The sequence below is a fragment of the Marmota monax genome, unplaced genomic scaffold, assembly GCF_021218885.2.
Source record: "Marmota monax isolate L192 unplaced genomic scaffold, Marmota_monax_Labrador192_F-V1.1 WCK01_AAM20220418_F8-fsc00005, whole genome shotgun sequence".
In the NCBI taxonomy this organism is placed as follows: domain Eukaryota; kingdom Metazoa; phylum Chordata; class Mammalia; order Rodentia; family Sciuridae; genus Marmota; species Marmota monax.
The window spans coordinates 15,028,885-15,047,001 of record NW_026692254.1 but is presented as its reverse complement, the minus strand read 5'-3'; the positions used below and the strand labels follow the sequence as shown (position 1 = coordinate 15,047,001).

General features: G+C 35.4%; 1 protein-coding gene across 2 annotated transcripts in view; it reads left to right on the top strand.

Moving 5' to 3' along the window:
- The window catches only part of Asb7 (ankyrin repeat and SOCS box containing 7), a 40,480-nt gene that overhangs the window by 8,310 nt on the left and 14,053 nt on the right, over positions 1 to 18,117 (top strand). The window contains exons 1-3 of one of the 2 annotated variants that reach the window (XM_046436004.2): positions 1,153 to 1,291; positions 2,394 to 2,499; positions 15,697 to 16,302. In XM_046436004.2, the coding sequence (XP_046291960.1) occupies positions 2,469 to 2,499; positions 15,697 to 16,302 (637 nt within the window). In that variant the 5' untranslated portion in view covers positions 1,153 to 1,291; positions 2,394 to 2,468. Of the gene's footprint in view, positions 1 to 1,030; positions 1,292 to 2,393; positions 2,500 to 15,696; positions 16,303 to 18,117 lie in introns of those variants that run through there. The other variant, XM_046435988.2, reaches the window with a different exon arrangement.

Sequence of the window (18,117 nt, the reverse complement as noted above, 5' to 3'; positions counted from 1 at the left end):
AAAATCCTAAAAACTTTTTTGTACTCACACATATGAGATGTGACCTTTCATCATTTCAATTTGGATTGTTCCTGTTTGTATGAAGATCTCATTTTATATTTGGTTTGAGTACATATCTCTTTTGTGACCTACTAGAGCTTATGGAAATTCTAGGTATTACTTTTCCTTTAAAATAATTTTATTTTAACAGGTACTTAACAGGTTTTTCAGATTCTTAGAATTTAAAAACATATCATAATTTTTCTGCTTTGAATATTTATAAAGTTAAACTTCTGAAAAACAAATTAGAAAAGTGCCAAAAAGGATGTGGCAGAAAAGGAAAGGAGTAAATCGTACATCAAATACCATAAACTGGGAAACACTGATAGAAAGAAATTGAAATAGACAAAAGGAAGGTAAATATAATAAAAATATTTTACTCTAATTTACTTAATCCAGTCTACTTTTCCTTCCCCAACCTTTCACCATATGCTAAAAATAAGATATTGATTTACTTTAAAGAACCAGCCTAAAGATTTTTCTTTTTTTTTTTTTACTTCTCAAAATTGTCTTTAGTCTTTAAAGAAAATGGATTGTCCATTTGATACTCCATATTTACTAACTCTGATCTAAGATAGAATCCTTAAATGTTTGCAACTTAAATCTCTTCCGTGGTGCACCACATAAATCAGAACTCCTAAAACAGGTACTAATTTAACACCTTTGGTGGTTCCCACTTTTTTTTAGCTGCCTGGTGTCACCTCCCATTTTATCTGTAATAAAGCTCTTGTGCCCATATGTTGCTTGTTTTGAATTTTCAAAAGGCTAAAGAAGAAATGTTTTGTTCCAGGAGTTCAATACCTGGCAAAATCATTTGTAATCTTAGTGAAATTCCTGAAACTTTTTGTCTTAATGTTAACTAGGAATATGAACTGTTGTTACTTAGGTTTACTGATTTAGCAAATGGAGATAATTCTGTGATATTTTGTGGATGCAGTATTAGGAGCCACATATTCTATTCTAAATTTCATAAATTCTACCTTCCTGAAAGGCTGATCCCTGTGACCTAATGAATCCTTTGTAAAAAGTGGACTCGCTAGGATGTTACACCACCATTGTCGAAGGAACCCTGAACTCCAGGAAGAATTGCAGATTCAGGCTGCAGTGGCCGCTGGGGATGTTCACACAGTGCGGAAGATGTTAGAACAAGGCTATTCTCCAAATGGCCGAGATGCTAATGGCTGGACCCTGCTTCATTTCTCTGCAGCAAGAGGAAAAGAAAGATGTGTTCGAGTATTTCTAGAACACGGAGGTGAGTTTATCACAAGCAAACCTTTTTCCCCATGGAGAAACTTGAAATCAAGTTAAAAGTCTATGTGTGCCGGCACACACACGTGTGTGTAATTTTTAATGCTTCTCTTTCATTAATACTCAACATCTCGTTCCCTATTCTTTGTGAAAAATTTGTGAACAAAATACTGAGTGTTTAAAACCAGATTGTTTAAAAGATGAGTTTGACTTCCCCTCCTTGCATGTATAATTTCCATGTACAACCAAGTTTTCTCAAGGTATTTCAACTAAGCTGTACTTCTTGAGCTGTGTAGTTAACTTTTGTTTCCAGAAGCAGAAGTGGTTGAGGTACTGAGAATTGCACAAGTGTTCCCTGTTGATAATTGCTTAAGCAGAGAGACCTTAGTTCAGACTTCTTTTAAACATCTTGGCTCTAATGGTCTTAGAATTTGCCTTTCTTTTTATTTTGAATGCTTGCTTTTATTATTATTGCTGTAGAGCACTTGCCTTTTCCAGAATCATACATAGTTTCTAGGTATCCTACAAGAAGACTGGTTTTTCTGAGGTCTAATTCTGTATAAATATATGTAGTTGGAAACTACATTTGTCATTTGATGTTTTTGCTTCAAAAAACTGTGCATCTCCATAGGATTTTTAAACTAAAAACTGTCCCAAATCAATTTACTTTTTCTTCCAGTTGAACTTCAGCTGCTTGATTTTCCTAGAAATGGATTTTTTTTATTATTTATACCTTCATTAACTCTATAAATTATGGTATAAAACAGCTTGGTCGGAACTCAGGTTACACTTGTGCCATTCTATGGCCTGGATTGCTCATTAACAACATAGTTTCATTCTTAGTTTGCACTTTGTTACAAGGCTAGCCAAACTTCCTTGCATTCTGAAGTGCATAAAAATGTCAGAAGTCCCATAGCTCTCATGAGGATTATGTGAAGAACATGAATATATGAATACAAAGGCTATGAGCATGGAGTAAGATAAAGCTAAACCTGAGATTGGGAGTAGTCATACATCCCAGGGGCCCTAAAATGGGAATTATATGCCTGAAATAAGTCTATTGTCTACAAGACCCAGAAATTCATTGGCCTGTGCCTGCTTTCTAGTTGTCTTCCACGTCATTTCACCATACAACTTGAAAACCTCAGTTCTGAAGTTAATGAAGGTGAAACATAAGCGGAATGCCAGGAAAAAGATTGAAAAAACAAAAAGGTGGGTGTAGGATCAAGAACACTTAAAATTCTGGCAGTAGATAGTAAAATTAAGATGAAGATCAGAGCTCACATTCTTTATTCTTCCTAGTCTTGTTACTTTCTGCTTTCATCAGCCTCGCTAAAAAAATAAAATTAAGAAGAAAAAGTCCAAATATTCAGGTAATACATGGATACTGTCTCCTTAGCACAAATAAAACACATTTTCAAATAAATTACAAATAAAGCCCAAGTCCCCTTTGGCCAGCCCCTATCCTTGTCTGCCTTCCACTGCCTGTAAGTAACTGTAGGCATAAGTTTCGTTTTGTGTTTATCCTTCCAGATCATGTCCTAATGCCATTGCATGTACTCATAAAAATTATACTGTGTTGTATTGTGTGTGGGTTTTGATCATAAGCAATATGCTTACTTACTGTTGTACAGCAGTTGCTTTATACTCAATTGTATGACTTAAAGATATTTCTGATATCAGAGGTTTGTTTTGTAATGAGAAAACAGCTATATATCATATATAATAGGTGTGACTTTTCCATTAAATCCTTATTTATAAAAGTCAGTGGTAGGGGGACTAGGGTTGTAGCTCAGTGTATCGAGCTTGCCTAGCACTTGTGAGGCACTGGGTTCCATCCTCAACACCACATATAAATAAATAGAATAAAGGTATTATGTCCATGTACCATGTAAAAAATATTAAAAAAAAAAAAAATCAGGGCTATGTTGGTAGCTCAAAGCCCTGGGTTCAATCCCCAGCACCACCCACACAAAAACAATGACAAAAAAAAAAAAACGTTTTGCTGGCATGGTGGGGCACGCCTGTAATCCCAGTGGCTCAAGGGGCTGAGAAAGGAGGATCACAAGTTAAAAGCCAGCAACTGCAAGGCCCTAAGCAACTCAATGAGACCCTGTCTCTAAATAAAATACAAAAAGGGCTGGGGATGTGGCTCAGTGGTGGAGTGCCCCTGAGCTCAATACCTGGTACCGAAAAAAAAAAAAAAAAAAAAAGAATCAATGGTGGGCCGGCTGCAGAGGCACTTTCCTGTAATCTCAGCTACTGAGGAGACTGGTGCATGAGGATTGCAAGTTCAAGGCCAGCTTGGGCTATATAATGAGACCTTGTCTCAGAACAAAACAAAACCAGTTGGGGGAGAAGAAGAAAACCAGTGATGGGCCACATTTTATTTGTAGGCCACAGTTTCTAATCCCTATTTTCTCTATAAACTGTGTGTGTGTGTGTGTGTGTGTGTGTGTGTGTGTGTGTTTACAGCTTTATTTACATGATCCAAAGGAATTGGTGTATGCCTAGCATATGTGATCCCCTGGGTTTGATCCCTTAGTACCACAAATAATAAGTAGATACAATTCACATACTATACAGTTCACTCATGTAAAAGTGTACAATTCAGTGATTTGAGCATCCAATACCACATTTAATTTGTCATTACTCCAAAGAGAAACCTCATATGAGTTCTATAGTAATGCATAATGTGAAAGCAGCCATAGATGATATGTTATGAATATAACTGGACTGCTGTACCAGATCTAGAAACCATCATGGACACCTTTTTACTAAGTCTTGTTGATTCTGCCTCATAAATAGCTGTCAATAAATACAGGTTGATGTTTCAGTATGGTTTTATTATCATTTATTCAGTTTTTTATTTTTGAGAAAGGATGAAATTTTCTTAGGAGATGTTGTCTTTTGAGAAGGTAATATGTACATACCTCGTTAAAAACAAAATTTAAGGCACTGCAGACTGGTCAGAGAGGAGGAAGTGGATACTCACTAGTCCCAGTCCCAGTCTCAGTCTTTCCCCCAGAGACCATAACTTTCATCATTTTTTAAAAAATACCTGCATATATAGTCTGTGCATATAGGCATGATTATTTTTCCATCCTCTACCTTCTAGCCTGCTGCCCTTTCTTTATATTCTGTTCTGTATCTTGATTTTTGTCACCTAACAGCTTAGTGATAGTTATTTGTCAGAATATCATTCTATCTCTAATTTATTTATGTAATTTATTTCCACTTAACTCCTGTTGTTGGATACTTTAAATTGTTTTCATTTTCCTGATAAAAGTAGTATTACAGAGAATGTCCTGGACTGATCTTTCTACATATGTAAGCTTCTCTCTTCAATAATTCCTAGAAGTGCACTTCCCAAGTCAAATTTTTTAATGGATATTGACAAGTTGTCCTCCGAAGAGGTTGTAATTGCTTACGTCCTTCCCGACCTGTGAGAAAGTGCCCATTCTTCTGCCTCTGCCATTAGCGTATCAGCAGATGGTTTGCTCTTCCCCTGTGCAACATGCTTGCCTCTTTTTTTTTTTTTCTTTTTTTGCGAAATCAACTATGACTAATGAAAAATTATAAGACATAGGCTGTTTTTTTCTTATTGATTTCTAGGAATTGCTTATATATTCCCCTTTGTTAGTTATATATCGCAACAATCTTCTCTGAATTTGTAGTATTTCTTTCACATTCATTTTGATTTTTACTAATCATTTGTTTTGTGGTACTGGGGATTAAACACAGGTTCTTGTGCATGGTAGGCAAGTGCTGTGCCACTGACATCACCAGCCCAGTTTTTCCACATTTTTGATGTTTTTGTTATTGGGCAGAAGTCTACATTTTAATGTATGTGAGTTTAGTTTTTCTTTTGTCTTATGGTTTGTGCCTTTTATGTCTTGTTTAGGAAATACATCATATCATGGGATCATTATTTACCTGTATTTTCTTCTAAAAAGATTTGTGGCATTTAGGTTGGTCCAGAATTGGTTTTTGTGCATGTACAATTTTCACCTCTTTCCCCCAAAGATAAGCCTCAATTTTTCCCTCTTTCCTCATGATGATGCACTGTTGGATCAGATAAAGTTTTCTAACCGGGGTTTGAAAGAACGTCACATGTCATTCCATTTATTCTGTTATGTGCTCTATAACACATTTTAATAAAAAACAAGCAACAAAATATTTCGGAGAAGCCCTTCATTTGTTATATAGCATCTCTTACCAGCTCCTTTTATCCTAATAAGATTTTCAGAGAACATTTTTCCTACCACATTATGAACCAGTCCAGACAAATCCATTTTGGGGAGAGGAAACTCCTCTTATCTGCTCCCTGTGACCACATATAATGCTTAAGTGTGTTCTGTACTTACTAGCATAGTCCTAGTTATCCCCTTTCATGACCTGTCAATATCACAGCACAACACAACCCACTGTCCTCACTGTGTTCTTTCCCAGTTTATGGCACCACTATGCCAGAAATCTAGAAACCATTATGAACACCTTTTTCCTCACTTCTGATGTGATCGGTTATTAAATCTTAATTGATTCTGCCTTATAAATATCTGTCAACGATTTCACCTCTTTTCATAGGAGACACAGCCCTACTCTTAGGCAGGGAAGCCTCTTTCCTCACCAGTACTATTGGATTGGTCTCCTTCATACCCACATCATCTTGCCCTTCCCTCAACTCAGCTTAACTCCAAATAATGTTATCTATCAGAAGTGGAAATTAAAATATTTCCTTTTCAAAATCCATCAGTGGTTTCCCAATTCCTTGCAGTTGCTGTTCTAAGTCCTACCTGTGATCTGCTTACAGTATCTGACTCCACTTACTTTTCCTGCTGTAGCTTTGTGCCTTTGCTGAGCTTGGGCTTTTTCCTGGCTAGGTCATTCTTGTGCTTACCTCACCCTGGCCCCCTTTCCCTTGCTTGTGCTTACTTCTCCCTCAAATCTCAGCTGCCACTCTCTTAGGTCAGCTGAGATCATTATTTATGTCCTAGTTGTATGATAAAATGCTGTTCCAGTATGATATTATCCCTTTAGTGCATGATATTTTCCTCTACACCTTCTTATTATAGCGCCTATCAATAAGCATGATAAATTAGTTTACTATTCAATATCTCTGTTGCCAGTTAGTCTGAAGTTTCATGAGGGTAGAACCTACACCTTTTTTTTTTTTTTGCTCTTAAGAGATGAAACTAGCACCAGTTAAGTAACTAACAATAGTTTACTAGTCTGACAGATACGACTGATCTTTTCTCAAAAACTATTGCTTGAAAATGGGCTAGCCTTGTGATGGAAATTAGAACGCTACCTGAATTTATCAGACCACTTTTCAAAATCACCAACAGGGGGAAATAAGTGGAAAAAAATGTATAACAAGAGTTGAACATTTTGCTCTCCTTTTCTTTATTCCCCTTTCTTCTGGTGTGTGTGTGTGTGTGTGTGTGTGTGAGAGAGAGAGAGAGAGAGAGAGAGAGAGAGAGAGAGAACTCATAGATAGATGATTTGGCTATTTGGTCCCCTCTAAATAATTTAGTCATATATTTATTCAGAAAATATTTATTGAGCACTTAATATCTGCCTGGCCCTGTATTAGGCAACAAGACACAGAAATAAACATGGTGCTAGCCTTCTAGCATTTTAACAAGTGGAAAGATTTATAGCCAATATTTACTGAGCATTTAATATATGCCAAAGTCTTCACAACTGTGAAGGTAGTGTTATTGATTTTCACAATGAAAAAGTAGCCACAGAAGAGTAGATAATTTGCCTAAGATCATTCACATCATTAATATTGGATCTGGGAATCAAACCATTTTTCTAACCATGACTACTGCTTGGAAGAAAATGTGGTATTTTCAACAAAGTGAGTTAAGATCCTCTGTCTCCTAGGATTGTGGTTGGGGTGGCAAGGAAGGATTTCTAGAGAAAGCAGAGTTTGAACAAAGATCTTGAAAGGCGTGTCAGACAGGAGTGTGGGTGCTGAAAGAATGGGGTATGGAATTAATCCAAACACAAGGGACAGTGAGGGAGAAGGTTGAAAAGAGAAGGAACATGTTTGATACTAGGAACTGAAAAAAGTTGATTATTTTTGGAGCATATTCAATAATTTATTCTAGGGACATTCTGGTCTATCAAAATACTTAATGGAGAGGAATGGGAAAGGCAGATTTGTGTTCTAGAAATTCTCTGATTATAGTTTGTAACTGTACTGAAGGGTCCAAGACCTAAGGCCTAAGGAAGTGGGATATGAGGTGGGAGTGAAAGAAATCACAAATGAATGAAGGTTTTTGGTTTGAGACTCTGGAAGAAAGTGTTGCTATTTATTGAAATGTTAAAGATTCGCAAACAAGCAGGAGAAAGTAAGGCAGATGCAATTTAAGAAGCAGGAGATAGATATTTAATATAAGCCACTTGTAAAACTACACATTTTTTTGAAATATATTAAAAGATCATATTTTACCAATTTTAAGTCTATACACCTACATTGTAAAACCACTCATGAGTGATTGCACAGAGCTAGCAAAGCTCAGAGCTTAGAGGCTTCCCATGCCTGAGAGTGAGTATGAGTGGTAGGACCATCGGAGTAGTCTTGCTGAGGAGCAGCTATATTTCTACTATGGGAGAAATCCAGTTTTGTTTAAAAAAAAAAAAAAAAAAAAAAAGCAGGTTTGAGCTAGATAACTAATAATATCAATATTCCAAAAGGGAGAAAATGAGACTCTTTAGTTCATTCTAAACCTGTGTTATCCATTGCAGGGAAACTATTTAAATTTCAGTTAAATGAATTCAGCTCCTTAATCTTATTGGCCATGTTTTTAACTGCTCCATAAGCACAGGTGACTAGGGGCTCCTGTGTTAGCACAAGTAAAAAAAAAAAAAAAAAAACTTTGGCCTGCACAAGTAAGTGGTACTTTATTGCCTTACTTTTAAACATCTTGTTTCAAAATGATAAAAACTAGGGTTTTAAAAATTTTCAATACAAATAGAATGCATAAAGTAATACCTCTGTACATATTGTGGCAGTCTTTCTGTGCTAATGATCTAGTGTCCTATTGGAACTGTAAGAGAAGAGTATATTACAAAGGTAGGAATTATTAAAAATCCATTGTTATTATCTTCAATTTCCAATTTTGAATCTTTCTAAAAATTCTAAGACAGTGTTGAACATTTCAAAAGAGGAAATGAAAAGACCATAACTTAGTGTACTTATTCATCTTTAGATTGAGTGCTTTTGCAAATTGGCCTGGAGGGCATTAGACTAAAACTTTAGAAGTTAAGTGTATAGAGCAAATCCTCAGAGGAACCTGAGAAAAACATCTTAGGTCCCCTCTCAACAAAGTAAGTAAGCCATGCACAGTGGTGCACACCTGAAATCCCAGTAGTTGGGGAGGCTGAGACAGAAGGATCACGAGTTCAAAGTCACCTCAGCAACTTAGCGAGACCCTGTCTCAAAATAGAAAAAAAAAAAAAGAAAAGCTGGGGGAGCTGGGGATGTGGCTCACTGGTAAAGCACCTCTGGGTTTAACCCCTGGTACCAAGTAAAATAAACTAAGTAAAACTCTACTGGTGTGGAATACATGAAAATAAGTGAGATGAGGGAGTAACCAAAGACTTCCACAGAAGTTATAAGAACTTTTTTTAGATTTTCAGAAATGAAACATTTTGCCCAAATGATAATGCCAAAACATGATGGGAAATTGTGAGACGACTTTTGAAAAGCAACTTGATAATATGTTTATAACCTTAAAACTGGTAGATGCTTTTGCCCAATAAATGTACATATGTTCTAATAATTTAAATTCAATTAAATTAATAACTAAATTTTCTTAATTTATCCCAAGTACATAGTCTTAAAAGCAAGAGATATTTTCTCTGTAAAAATGCTACCCCTATTACATATAATTTTAAAAACAGAGGCATTCTTAGAGCCCACACACAGGGAAAGGGTTAAGTAATTAGAATGTGATTATGATTGAATATCAATTTTTTTAAAGTAGGAGGAGAAAAGCCGAAAGTCTGTTATTACGTTAAACAGTCATTATTAGGGAATACTGTTTTTTACCTTTGAATAGTTCTATCACAAATAGTATAAATATGCTTTTTGCTCATTTCATTTCTGAAAGAACAATATCGTAAAACAATTTTGTTAAACTATTGGACTTATATGAAAATATAATATGTATGACATTAAGAGCATAGAAAAGAGGAAAGAAAAGGTGAGTATATTAAAGTAGTTTTGATAGACTATTAAAATTAAAGCCCAAGTTAAAATAGGACTAAAATAATGAATACAAAAACAGAAATCAGCATAATTGAAACTGAGCAAATACTAGAGGAAATTGATGGGAACTAAAAAACAAAAATTGGTTCTTTGAAAAGATCAATAAAATTGGTAACTCTTTAGCTAGATCAAAGAAAGCAAGAGGAAAAAACATAACTGATTTCAAGAATGGAGAAAGAGATGTTACTACAGATCCTATAGGTATCAAAAAGGTAAGGAATATGATCAGCATCTTTTTGCCATTTAGAAGAAATGGACAAGTTCTTTGAAGAACCTAAATCGTTAAAACTGACCCAAATAAAAAATAAAATGATTTAATAGCTGTACATCAATTTAAGAAATTTAGTTCATAGTTAAAACTTTCTCAAAGAAAACATTAGGCCCAGCTACTGTCTCTGTTGTGTTGTTTTACTATTAAAGGAACAAATAATCATATATAGACCTTTTGAGAAAGCAGAAGAGAAAACACTTCCTAACTTCATGTGTAGACTTGCATTGTCAAAGACAATAAAGAAAAGAAAACTGTATCCTTAATGAGTACAGATAGAAAAATCCTTGAGCTGGGGATGTAGCTCAGTGGTAGAGCACTTGTCCAGCATTGTAAGGTCCTGGTTTCAAAATTTAAAAAGAGGTGCCATGATTTTTATTGGCGTCTACTTTTTTTTTTTTTTTTAAAGATTTTCTTTCCTTCCCCTCCCCCTTCCTCCCCCTTCCCCTCTTCCTTCCCCTCCCTCTCCCCCCCTCCTCCTTTTCTGTCTCTGTCTCTATCTCTTTTTTGATAGTATTGGGGATTAAACAAACACTTTTTAAAATCACTGACAAAATAGTGGCAAATTTCTCGATACATTTAATAAGTAGTACTTATGTCAGGAATTCAAGGTTTGTTTAATGTGTGGAAGTCAATAGGGTGACTAATTTACTATATTAAGAGAATAAAAGATTTTTATAAATGAACATGTTAATAGATGCAGAAAATGTGTGTGATAGTATTAAAATTCTCATTCCTGATAAAGACTTAAGCAGACAAAAGAAGGCAACTTAACATAATTATGTCTGTGAAAACTTACAGTTTGTGTTCTCCTCAGGGATGAACTATTGAATATTTTCACTCTAAGATCAGAAACAAGGCAAGGGTATATGCTGTTACCATTTTTATTCAATATTCTATTGTGGGTTCTAGCCATTGGAATAAAAGAACAATAAATTTAAAAGGAAAAAGTTTAATAGTCTATTTACAGAGAACATAATTTGCATGCAGAAAATTGTGAGAAATCTACAAAAATGTACTAGAACTAAGAAATGAATTTAGCTATAGGCCAATATAAAATTCAGTTTAACTTTTCTCTCTGAGCAATTAACATTTAAAGAATGAGTATATATAGCAAGAAAAATTTAAATTTGTAGGATAAATTTTAAAATATATAACCCATGCACTGAAATATTCCTGAGGGAAATTAAAGAAGACTTACATAAATGGAGAACTATTCCATTTGCATGGTTTGGGAAAAACATGTTGTTTATATCATTTTGAGGATATTGCCACTTTTACATTCATTGGAGTTCCTTCCAATCAAAATTTCAGCAGGCTTATTTGAAGAAATTGGTAAGTTGATTCTAAAATATATTAGCCAAATTATTTGAAAGAAGATTGAAGTACTTACCTGCTATCAAAACTTACTGTAAAGTTACAGTAGTTAAAACAGTCTGGTATTTGTGTATGGAAAGACTTTTAGATCATAGAATAAAATGGAGTTCAGAAATAGACCTACATTTTTATGGTATATTGATTTTCGTTGACAGTGCCAGGGGAAATCATTGTGAAGAGGTATAGTCTTAGTCAGGCATGGTGGCGCACTCCTGTAATCCCAAAGGCTCTGGAGGCTGAGACAGGAGGATCAAGAGTTCAAAGCCAGCCTCAGCAACTGGGAGGCACTAAGCAACCAGTGAGACCCTGTCTCTAAATAAAATAGAAAATAGGGCTGGGAATGTGGCTTAGTGGTCAAGTGATCCTGAGTTCAATCCCCAGTACCAAAAAAAAAAAAAAAAGTTAACAAGTAGTAGATCATTGACCTAAACATAAGAAATTTAGAAGTTCAGAATTTCTACAGGAAAAGAGAATATCTTTTCTTAAAATGTATTCATTTTAGTTACGTACAATACCAGGATACATACCACGACATCACAAAAGCATGAAACATGACCCACTCCAATTCAGTCCCTAGCACTTGCTCCCTCTCTGCCCTCACTCCCCTTCCTCTACTCCATCAATTCCTCTTCAATCCATTTAGTTTTTAAAAAAATTATTAGTGCCCTGTGGATACACTCAATGCTGGGACCCACCATGCCACATCCATGCATAAGAAAGTTTGTTTAGATTCACTCCACGGAAAACAGAATATTTTGTGACATTGTATTGGGCAAAGCTTTCTTAAACAGGACACACAAATATTGGACTAAATAAAAATTTTAAATGTTTACTCTTCAAATCATAGTACAAAGAATGAAAAGGTAGACTGGAAGAAAATATTTACAAAACATCCAGAAAGAAAAGGTAAACTGGAAGAAAATATTTACAAAACATCTCACAAAGATCATATGTGTAGAATATATAAAGATTTTTTATAACACAATAATAAGGCATCCCAATAAAGATGGCTAAATGATGTGAAAAAAGAAGTCACAAAAGGAAGTGTATAAGGAGGCCCAGTGTCACTAGTTATCATGGAAATGTAAATTTAAAGCAAAATAAGCCATGATTTAAAACTCTACGTAAAACTGATGATACCAGGATATGGAACTGGGGCTCTCACATATTGCTGTTGCAAGTGCAAAACTGTATAGCCATTTAGAAACTAACAGTTGGTGATTTCTTATAATATTAATGTGCGTTGAACATATGACCCAGCAGTTCTCGCCTAGAAATGAAAACATATGCACGTACATACTTACCATGAATGTACACAGTAGCATCATTCAAATAGCTTCACATTGATAATAACTCATGTCCACCTGCTTACAAATGGATAAAAAATGCATATCCATATTATAGAAATACTATTCAGCAATACAAGGAATGGACTGTTGCTTCAACAATGTTGATAAATTTCAAGATATTATGCCAGGTGAAATAAATCAAACAAAAGTTTACATATGATTCCTTTTATGTGAAATTTCAGGAAAGGCAAAACTTCATTTTTTCCTCATCAATGGTTTGCCAGAGTTTGGGCAGGGAGTTGACTGAGACATGAAAGAACTTTCTGAGGTGATGGAAATGTTCTATATTTTAACTGTGTTTCTGTTTATGTGACTGTATATAATTGTCATAGCTCATCAATCTCTATACTTAAAGTGAGTGAATTTTACTTCAAAGTTCTTAGGAAGAAACTGTATTCATCATAGGAATGTTTCCTTGTTTTTATTTATATATATTAAAAATTTTCAATAGATTTAAATGGGCTTATTGAGATTATGCTGTAGCTTGTTTAAAGTAGGTCCTTTCTGGAGAAGAAAAAAAAATGTTTGCTAAAGGAACAGATGAATAGGTTTGGTGGGATTGCTAGTTTATATAAGTGTTCAGGGAAGGCTTCTTTTTTATCAAGGGATGTTTGAGCAAATGTAGATGAAATAGTGTAGTGTACTTTGCATGAGCCTTACATATTTTCTAGTGAATATGTTTAGGTGTTCTGTAGTTTCTATTGCCATTAAATGGGATATCTTTTTCTTATCTTATTGCATTGGCAAATACTAATCCAGAAATTAAATTTTGTTTGCATCTTCATTTGCCTCATGATCTCTGATTTGGTTGTTAATGTCTTGAGAACAGTAACTGTACAAATTTTATTCATTGTTACCTCCATTGCTTCTTTCGGTGACGCATTCCTAGGGTGTAGTCCATTAATTCATTTGATTGCTTTTTTTTGTTGTTGTTTTGTTTTGTTTTTGTTTTTTTATTAATGAGACTAAGCAGATCTTTGTTGCATGTGTTTATCTGGTTTTTTTTTTCTTAGCCCAGCATAGCACCAACATGTGAATAGTGCCTAAAAAAGACCTCAGCAGGCTTGGGGGTATGTCTGCAGTCCTAGCAACTCAGGAGGCTGAGGTAGGAGGATCACAAGTTCAAGGCCAGTTTCTGCAATTGAGCATGATCCTCGGCAACTTAGGGAGACCCTGTCTCAAAATAAATAATCAAAAAGGATTGGGGGATGTAGCTTAGTAGTAAAGCACCCCAGGGGGTTCAATCCCCAGTACAAAAAAAACAAACCTGAAGTGGAAATCAAAGATGCAAGTGCAATTTCATGTAACACAGTTTTAATTTAGAATGAGTATAGGATGCAAATAAGGTATTGGCTGACACCTTTGAAGGCTCCCCTGGTGGATGAAAGGTGGGAGAAGTGAAAGAAGGTATTCTTGATTTTACTCACAGTTGAAGAGGTCAGGAAACAGTTGCCTGGCCAGGTATAGATTGAAAAGGACATTTTGGCAAGATTGCTTGCAACATTTGAATAGGAGAGAATCTTTTGGATATCATACCTGTCTTTGCTTTTTAAGTTTATTTAAGATGAGCAAAGTTATGTGAAACAGATTTGCTCAGCATCATCTGTCAAAATAAAACTTAATAGTTTATGTTCACACTGTAACCAGTAGATGGCAGCAAAATGCTTTGCTAAAATGTTCTTGCCTGCCTGTTTGAAGGGAGAGTAAATAGATGCTGTATGTTTTTCTTTTAGGTAAAACCAACATAGATATGATACACTTATTTTCTCTAAACTGATTAAAATGACATTACCATTGTATACTGTCACTTTAGATTAAGTGTTTTTAGAAATTCAAATGATATGGTTTACCTAAAAAGCATTATTTTTCATAGATTTTGTTAGCAAATCCTTCTTAATGGAAAATGTCACTCTCCATAGTATTATTCATATTTTAACATATAATTTTCTGCCTTAAGATTTTTCTAACAGAATCCATCCATTGTAATATATTCTAGAACTAAATCTTACATTTTACTAAACAACTTATGAATGTTTAATCACATAACTTTAGAGGCATTTTGTGTATGTGTGTGTGAAAATCACTATTGTTTTTTTTTATTATTTTTATCAACAAACTGAAAATTCAAGATGACTTTTATAAGAAACCCATTTAATCCTAGTAATTACGTTTGGCCAGTTTATATCCTACAATGAACTCCTGGCTTCCAGGAAGTAGCCTGTATGAGTTAGAGGAAGCAGATCTTGAACCTGCTCTGCCCACTGTGCAGGAATACCAGAGGGATTCAAGCTACAGAGAACTGACCTTTGCCTTAATGAAAACACTGGGGCAAGTGACAGAAGTGACTCAAAGGTCACATAGCAGATGAATTCTGGTACCTTTTCCCCCCAGAAATCAGTCAATTAAGGAGAGGTTTTTAAAACAGTTTTAGCACATAGCATTTATATAGTGCTTGAGTTTCTCCCCATTTTTCACGTACTATGTACTTAATTCTTATGAATTCCTAAGACCATGTAAAACTAAGAATTCAGAGACATATTTTATTTTATGGAAACATGATCTATCAAGATCACTTTAACATCTTGCATGCTTTAGAATTTTTACAGGCCACAGAAAAACTGTTTTTATATTATATTTTTTTTATCAAATATGCCCTAAAACAACACAGTCTGCCAGACCAGAGTATTATCCATAATTCAGAGCAGCAGATGTTGCTGCACATGCTTCTCTTTAGGACCAAGAAGAAGTGCAAGAGAAAATGAAACATTCAGAACAAACGAGAAAATGGAGACTGCAGAGATAGGGGTGTAAGGTAGCCAAAGGAGTTGGTTAAATTAGCAAAGAGGGGATATGATGGTCTGAACTCTGTTTTTGATATCTATCAGCGTAAACATTTTGTATGTGTTTTTCCTTCCACTAGCTCAGGCTTGATAACTTTCTACTAAAATTTGTTTTTCGTGGAAAGTAGATTTCAGTTAAACTGAGGGGAGAAAGTACTTGATGTTCTTTGTAATGTTTGATCCCTTCACATTTTGTACGAGAATTGGCTAGAATTGGAGTGCTGTGCCATGGGAGAGTACATTGTTTTGTCTTAGACTCTGCTAACATTTTCATTTTGGTTTTAACTCTAGCTGATCCCACGGTTAAAGACTTAATTGGAGGCTTCACTGCTCTTCATTACGCAGCCATGCATGGCCGGGCCCGGATTGCACGCTTGATGTTAGAATCGGAATACAGGAGTGACATTATTAATGCAAAAAGCAATGATGGTTGGACTCCCCTCCATGTGGCCGCTCACTATGGTAGGGACTCATTTGTCCGACTCCTTCTGGAGTTCAAGGCTGAGGTCGACCCACTCAGTGATAAAGGTACAACACCGCTTCAGCTCGCCATCATCCGTGAGAGGTCAAGCTGTGTAAAAATCCTCCTGGACCACAATGCCAACATCGACATTCAGAATGGATTCCTGTTGCGATATGCTGTGATCAAAAGTAATCACTCTTATTGCCGAATGTTCCTTCAGAGAGGGGCAGACACAAACTTGGGGCGTTTAGAAGATGGACAGACTCCTTTACACTTGTCTGCCCTTCGGGATGATGTGCTGTGTGCACGGATGTTATATAACTATGGAGCGGACACAAACACAAGGAACTATGAAGGTCAGACCCCACTGGCTGTTTCAATAAGTATTTCGGGAAGTAGTCGACCGTGTTTGGATTTCTTACAAGAAGTCACAAGTATGTAATATAATTATTACTATATTATTGCATCTTTTAAAACAATTTGCATCTCTTGAGAAGCTCAAGGTGTTTTTATAACATTAAATAACTAGACATTAATCGTTCCTATAAGCCCTGCTTGCTAAATAATGCCTCATTCATCCAAAAAAATTTTTAAAGTTCTGAGTTCAGTTGTGTTAATAAAAATAACAGGGTAGATAGTAAGGATGGGAAAAGAAATGGAGGAAAGGACAGGGAGAAGAATTTTCAAAATAAAGATCTGTGTTAGAACAAGCCAGTTCCTACAGCCAAAGGGATCGTCTTTCTAGAATTCTGTAGTTTTCAGATTGGGAAAATGGAGAATTTGGATTTTAGATTCCTTAGTTATGGGAGTGTTCTAGAATTTGTGATTTATTGTTAAGTTATTCATGTTTTAATTGTGGCTTTTCTATTCAAGTGAACCCACATGAAATGGAATGGCAGTATTATTTATTTATGTCCCCTCGTAATGGAGGCTAAAGATACTAGAAATTGTTGTAGGAAAAAACTATCAGTGGGAAATTAGGCACTATTGTCCCTGAGATACACAGCTTCCATTAGTCTGACTTGTTTATGTATGGCATTTTTTTTAAGCATTTGGAAATATCTACTTTATGTAGTAGCATATGCATCTGAGTTGTTTTCTGATGGACTGTTAGATTGTGTAGACTTCGATTCCTTCTCTTGTCCAGCTTCCTTGTGACCAGTCAAGTTACACGTCCCCAAGGTTAACATCCAACACATGAAGTTAAGTCTATAAACAAAATTGATTTTGCTGCCTGCTGTACTTTCTAATGAATGCCTTTTGCCTCACTGATTTTGAACTTTCACTCATGATTGTAGAAAGACATTAACATCCTAGGTACACGGGTAAGAAATTTCAGTTGACTTGCTTGTAAACAATCCACTCCAACCCTTAAAACTGAACTTGAGAGTAAAAATTTGCTTTTAAGAAATGAAATATAATTTTGTGTATTTCTAGTGGGGAAGAAGATTAACTTATTATGATTAAATATATTCAGACTAAAGGTTAAAAAGAAATCACAGGTCTAACTCAGTGCAGCCAGGAGAACTTTCTGTAATAATAGAAATGTTCTGTCGGTGCTGTCCATTATGGTACCCATTGGCCTCCCTGTGACTGTTGAGCACTTGTTATACAGCTAATGCCACTAAGGGGACTAATTTTTAAATTTTATTTACTTGTCATTAGGATAAATTTAAATGGCCATGAGCACTGATGACTCCCTGTTGGTCTGCACCATTCAGCCTGGCCTTGGAGAGGTATGGGGCTATCTGGCATATGTTCCCTTGCAGAAAGCTTTTGAGGCACACAGAAGTAGCCAAAGAATGAAGATGTGGTGTATGTGGTGTTGCAGCCACTGGTAGCTTGCATCTTTTTGTCGTTATATCCTTTTAACTTTTGCACTGAAGAATCTTGGTTAAAGTAGTATGGCTGCCCTCAAAAATGCCTGATACTTACTTACTAAATGTCTAAGCCCCTTTTGTTAAATATTTTGCTCAGCAGAGGCATAGACTAGAGATAGGCTGCTGAGTTCCAATTCTAATTCTACACTTAGCTGTGACCTTAGGCAGGATTATCTAACCTCTCTGTGCCTCAGTGTCCTTATCTCAAAATAAAGGTGATGATAATATCTACGCTACAGGCTTGTTATGAAGATTAAATAAATTGATATTTATAATGTACCTAAAACAGTGCCTGACACATTTTAAATGCTGTATAAGCATTTTTCAAAATAGAGTATAATAAAGTGAGGATAGATAAACTGCAAGGAC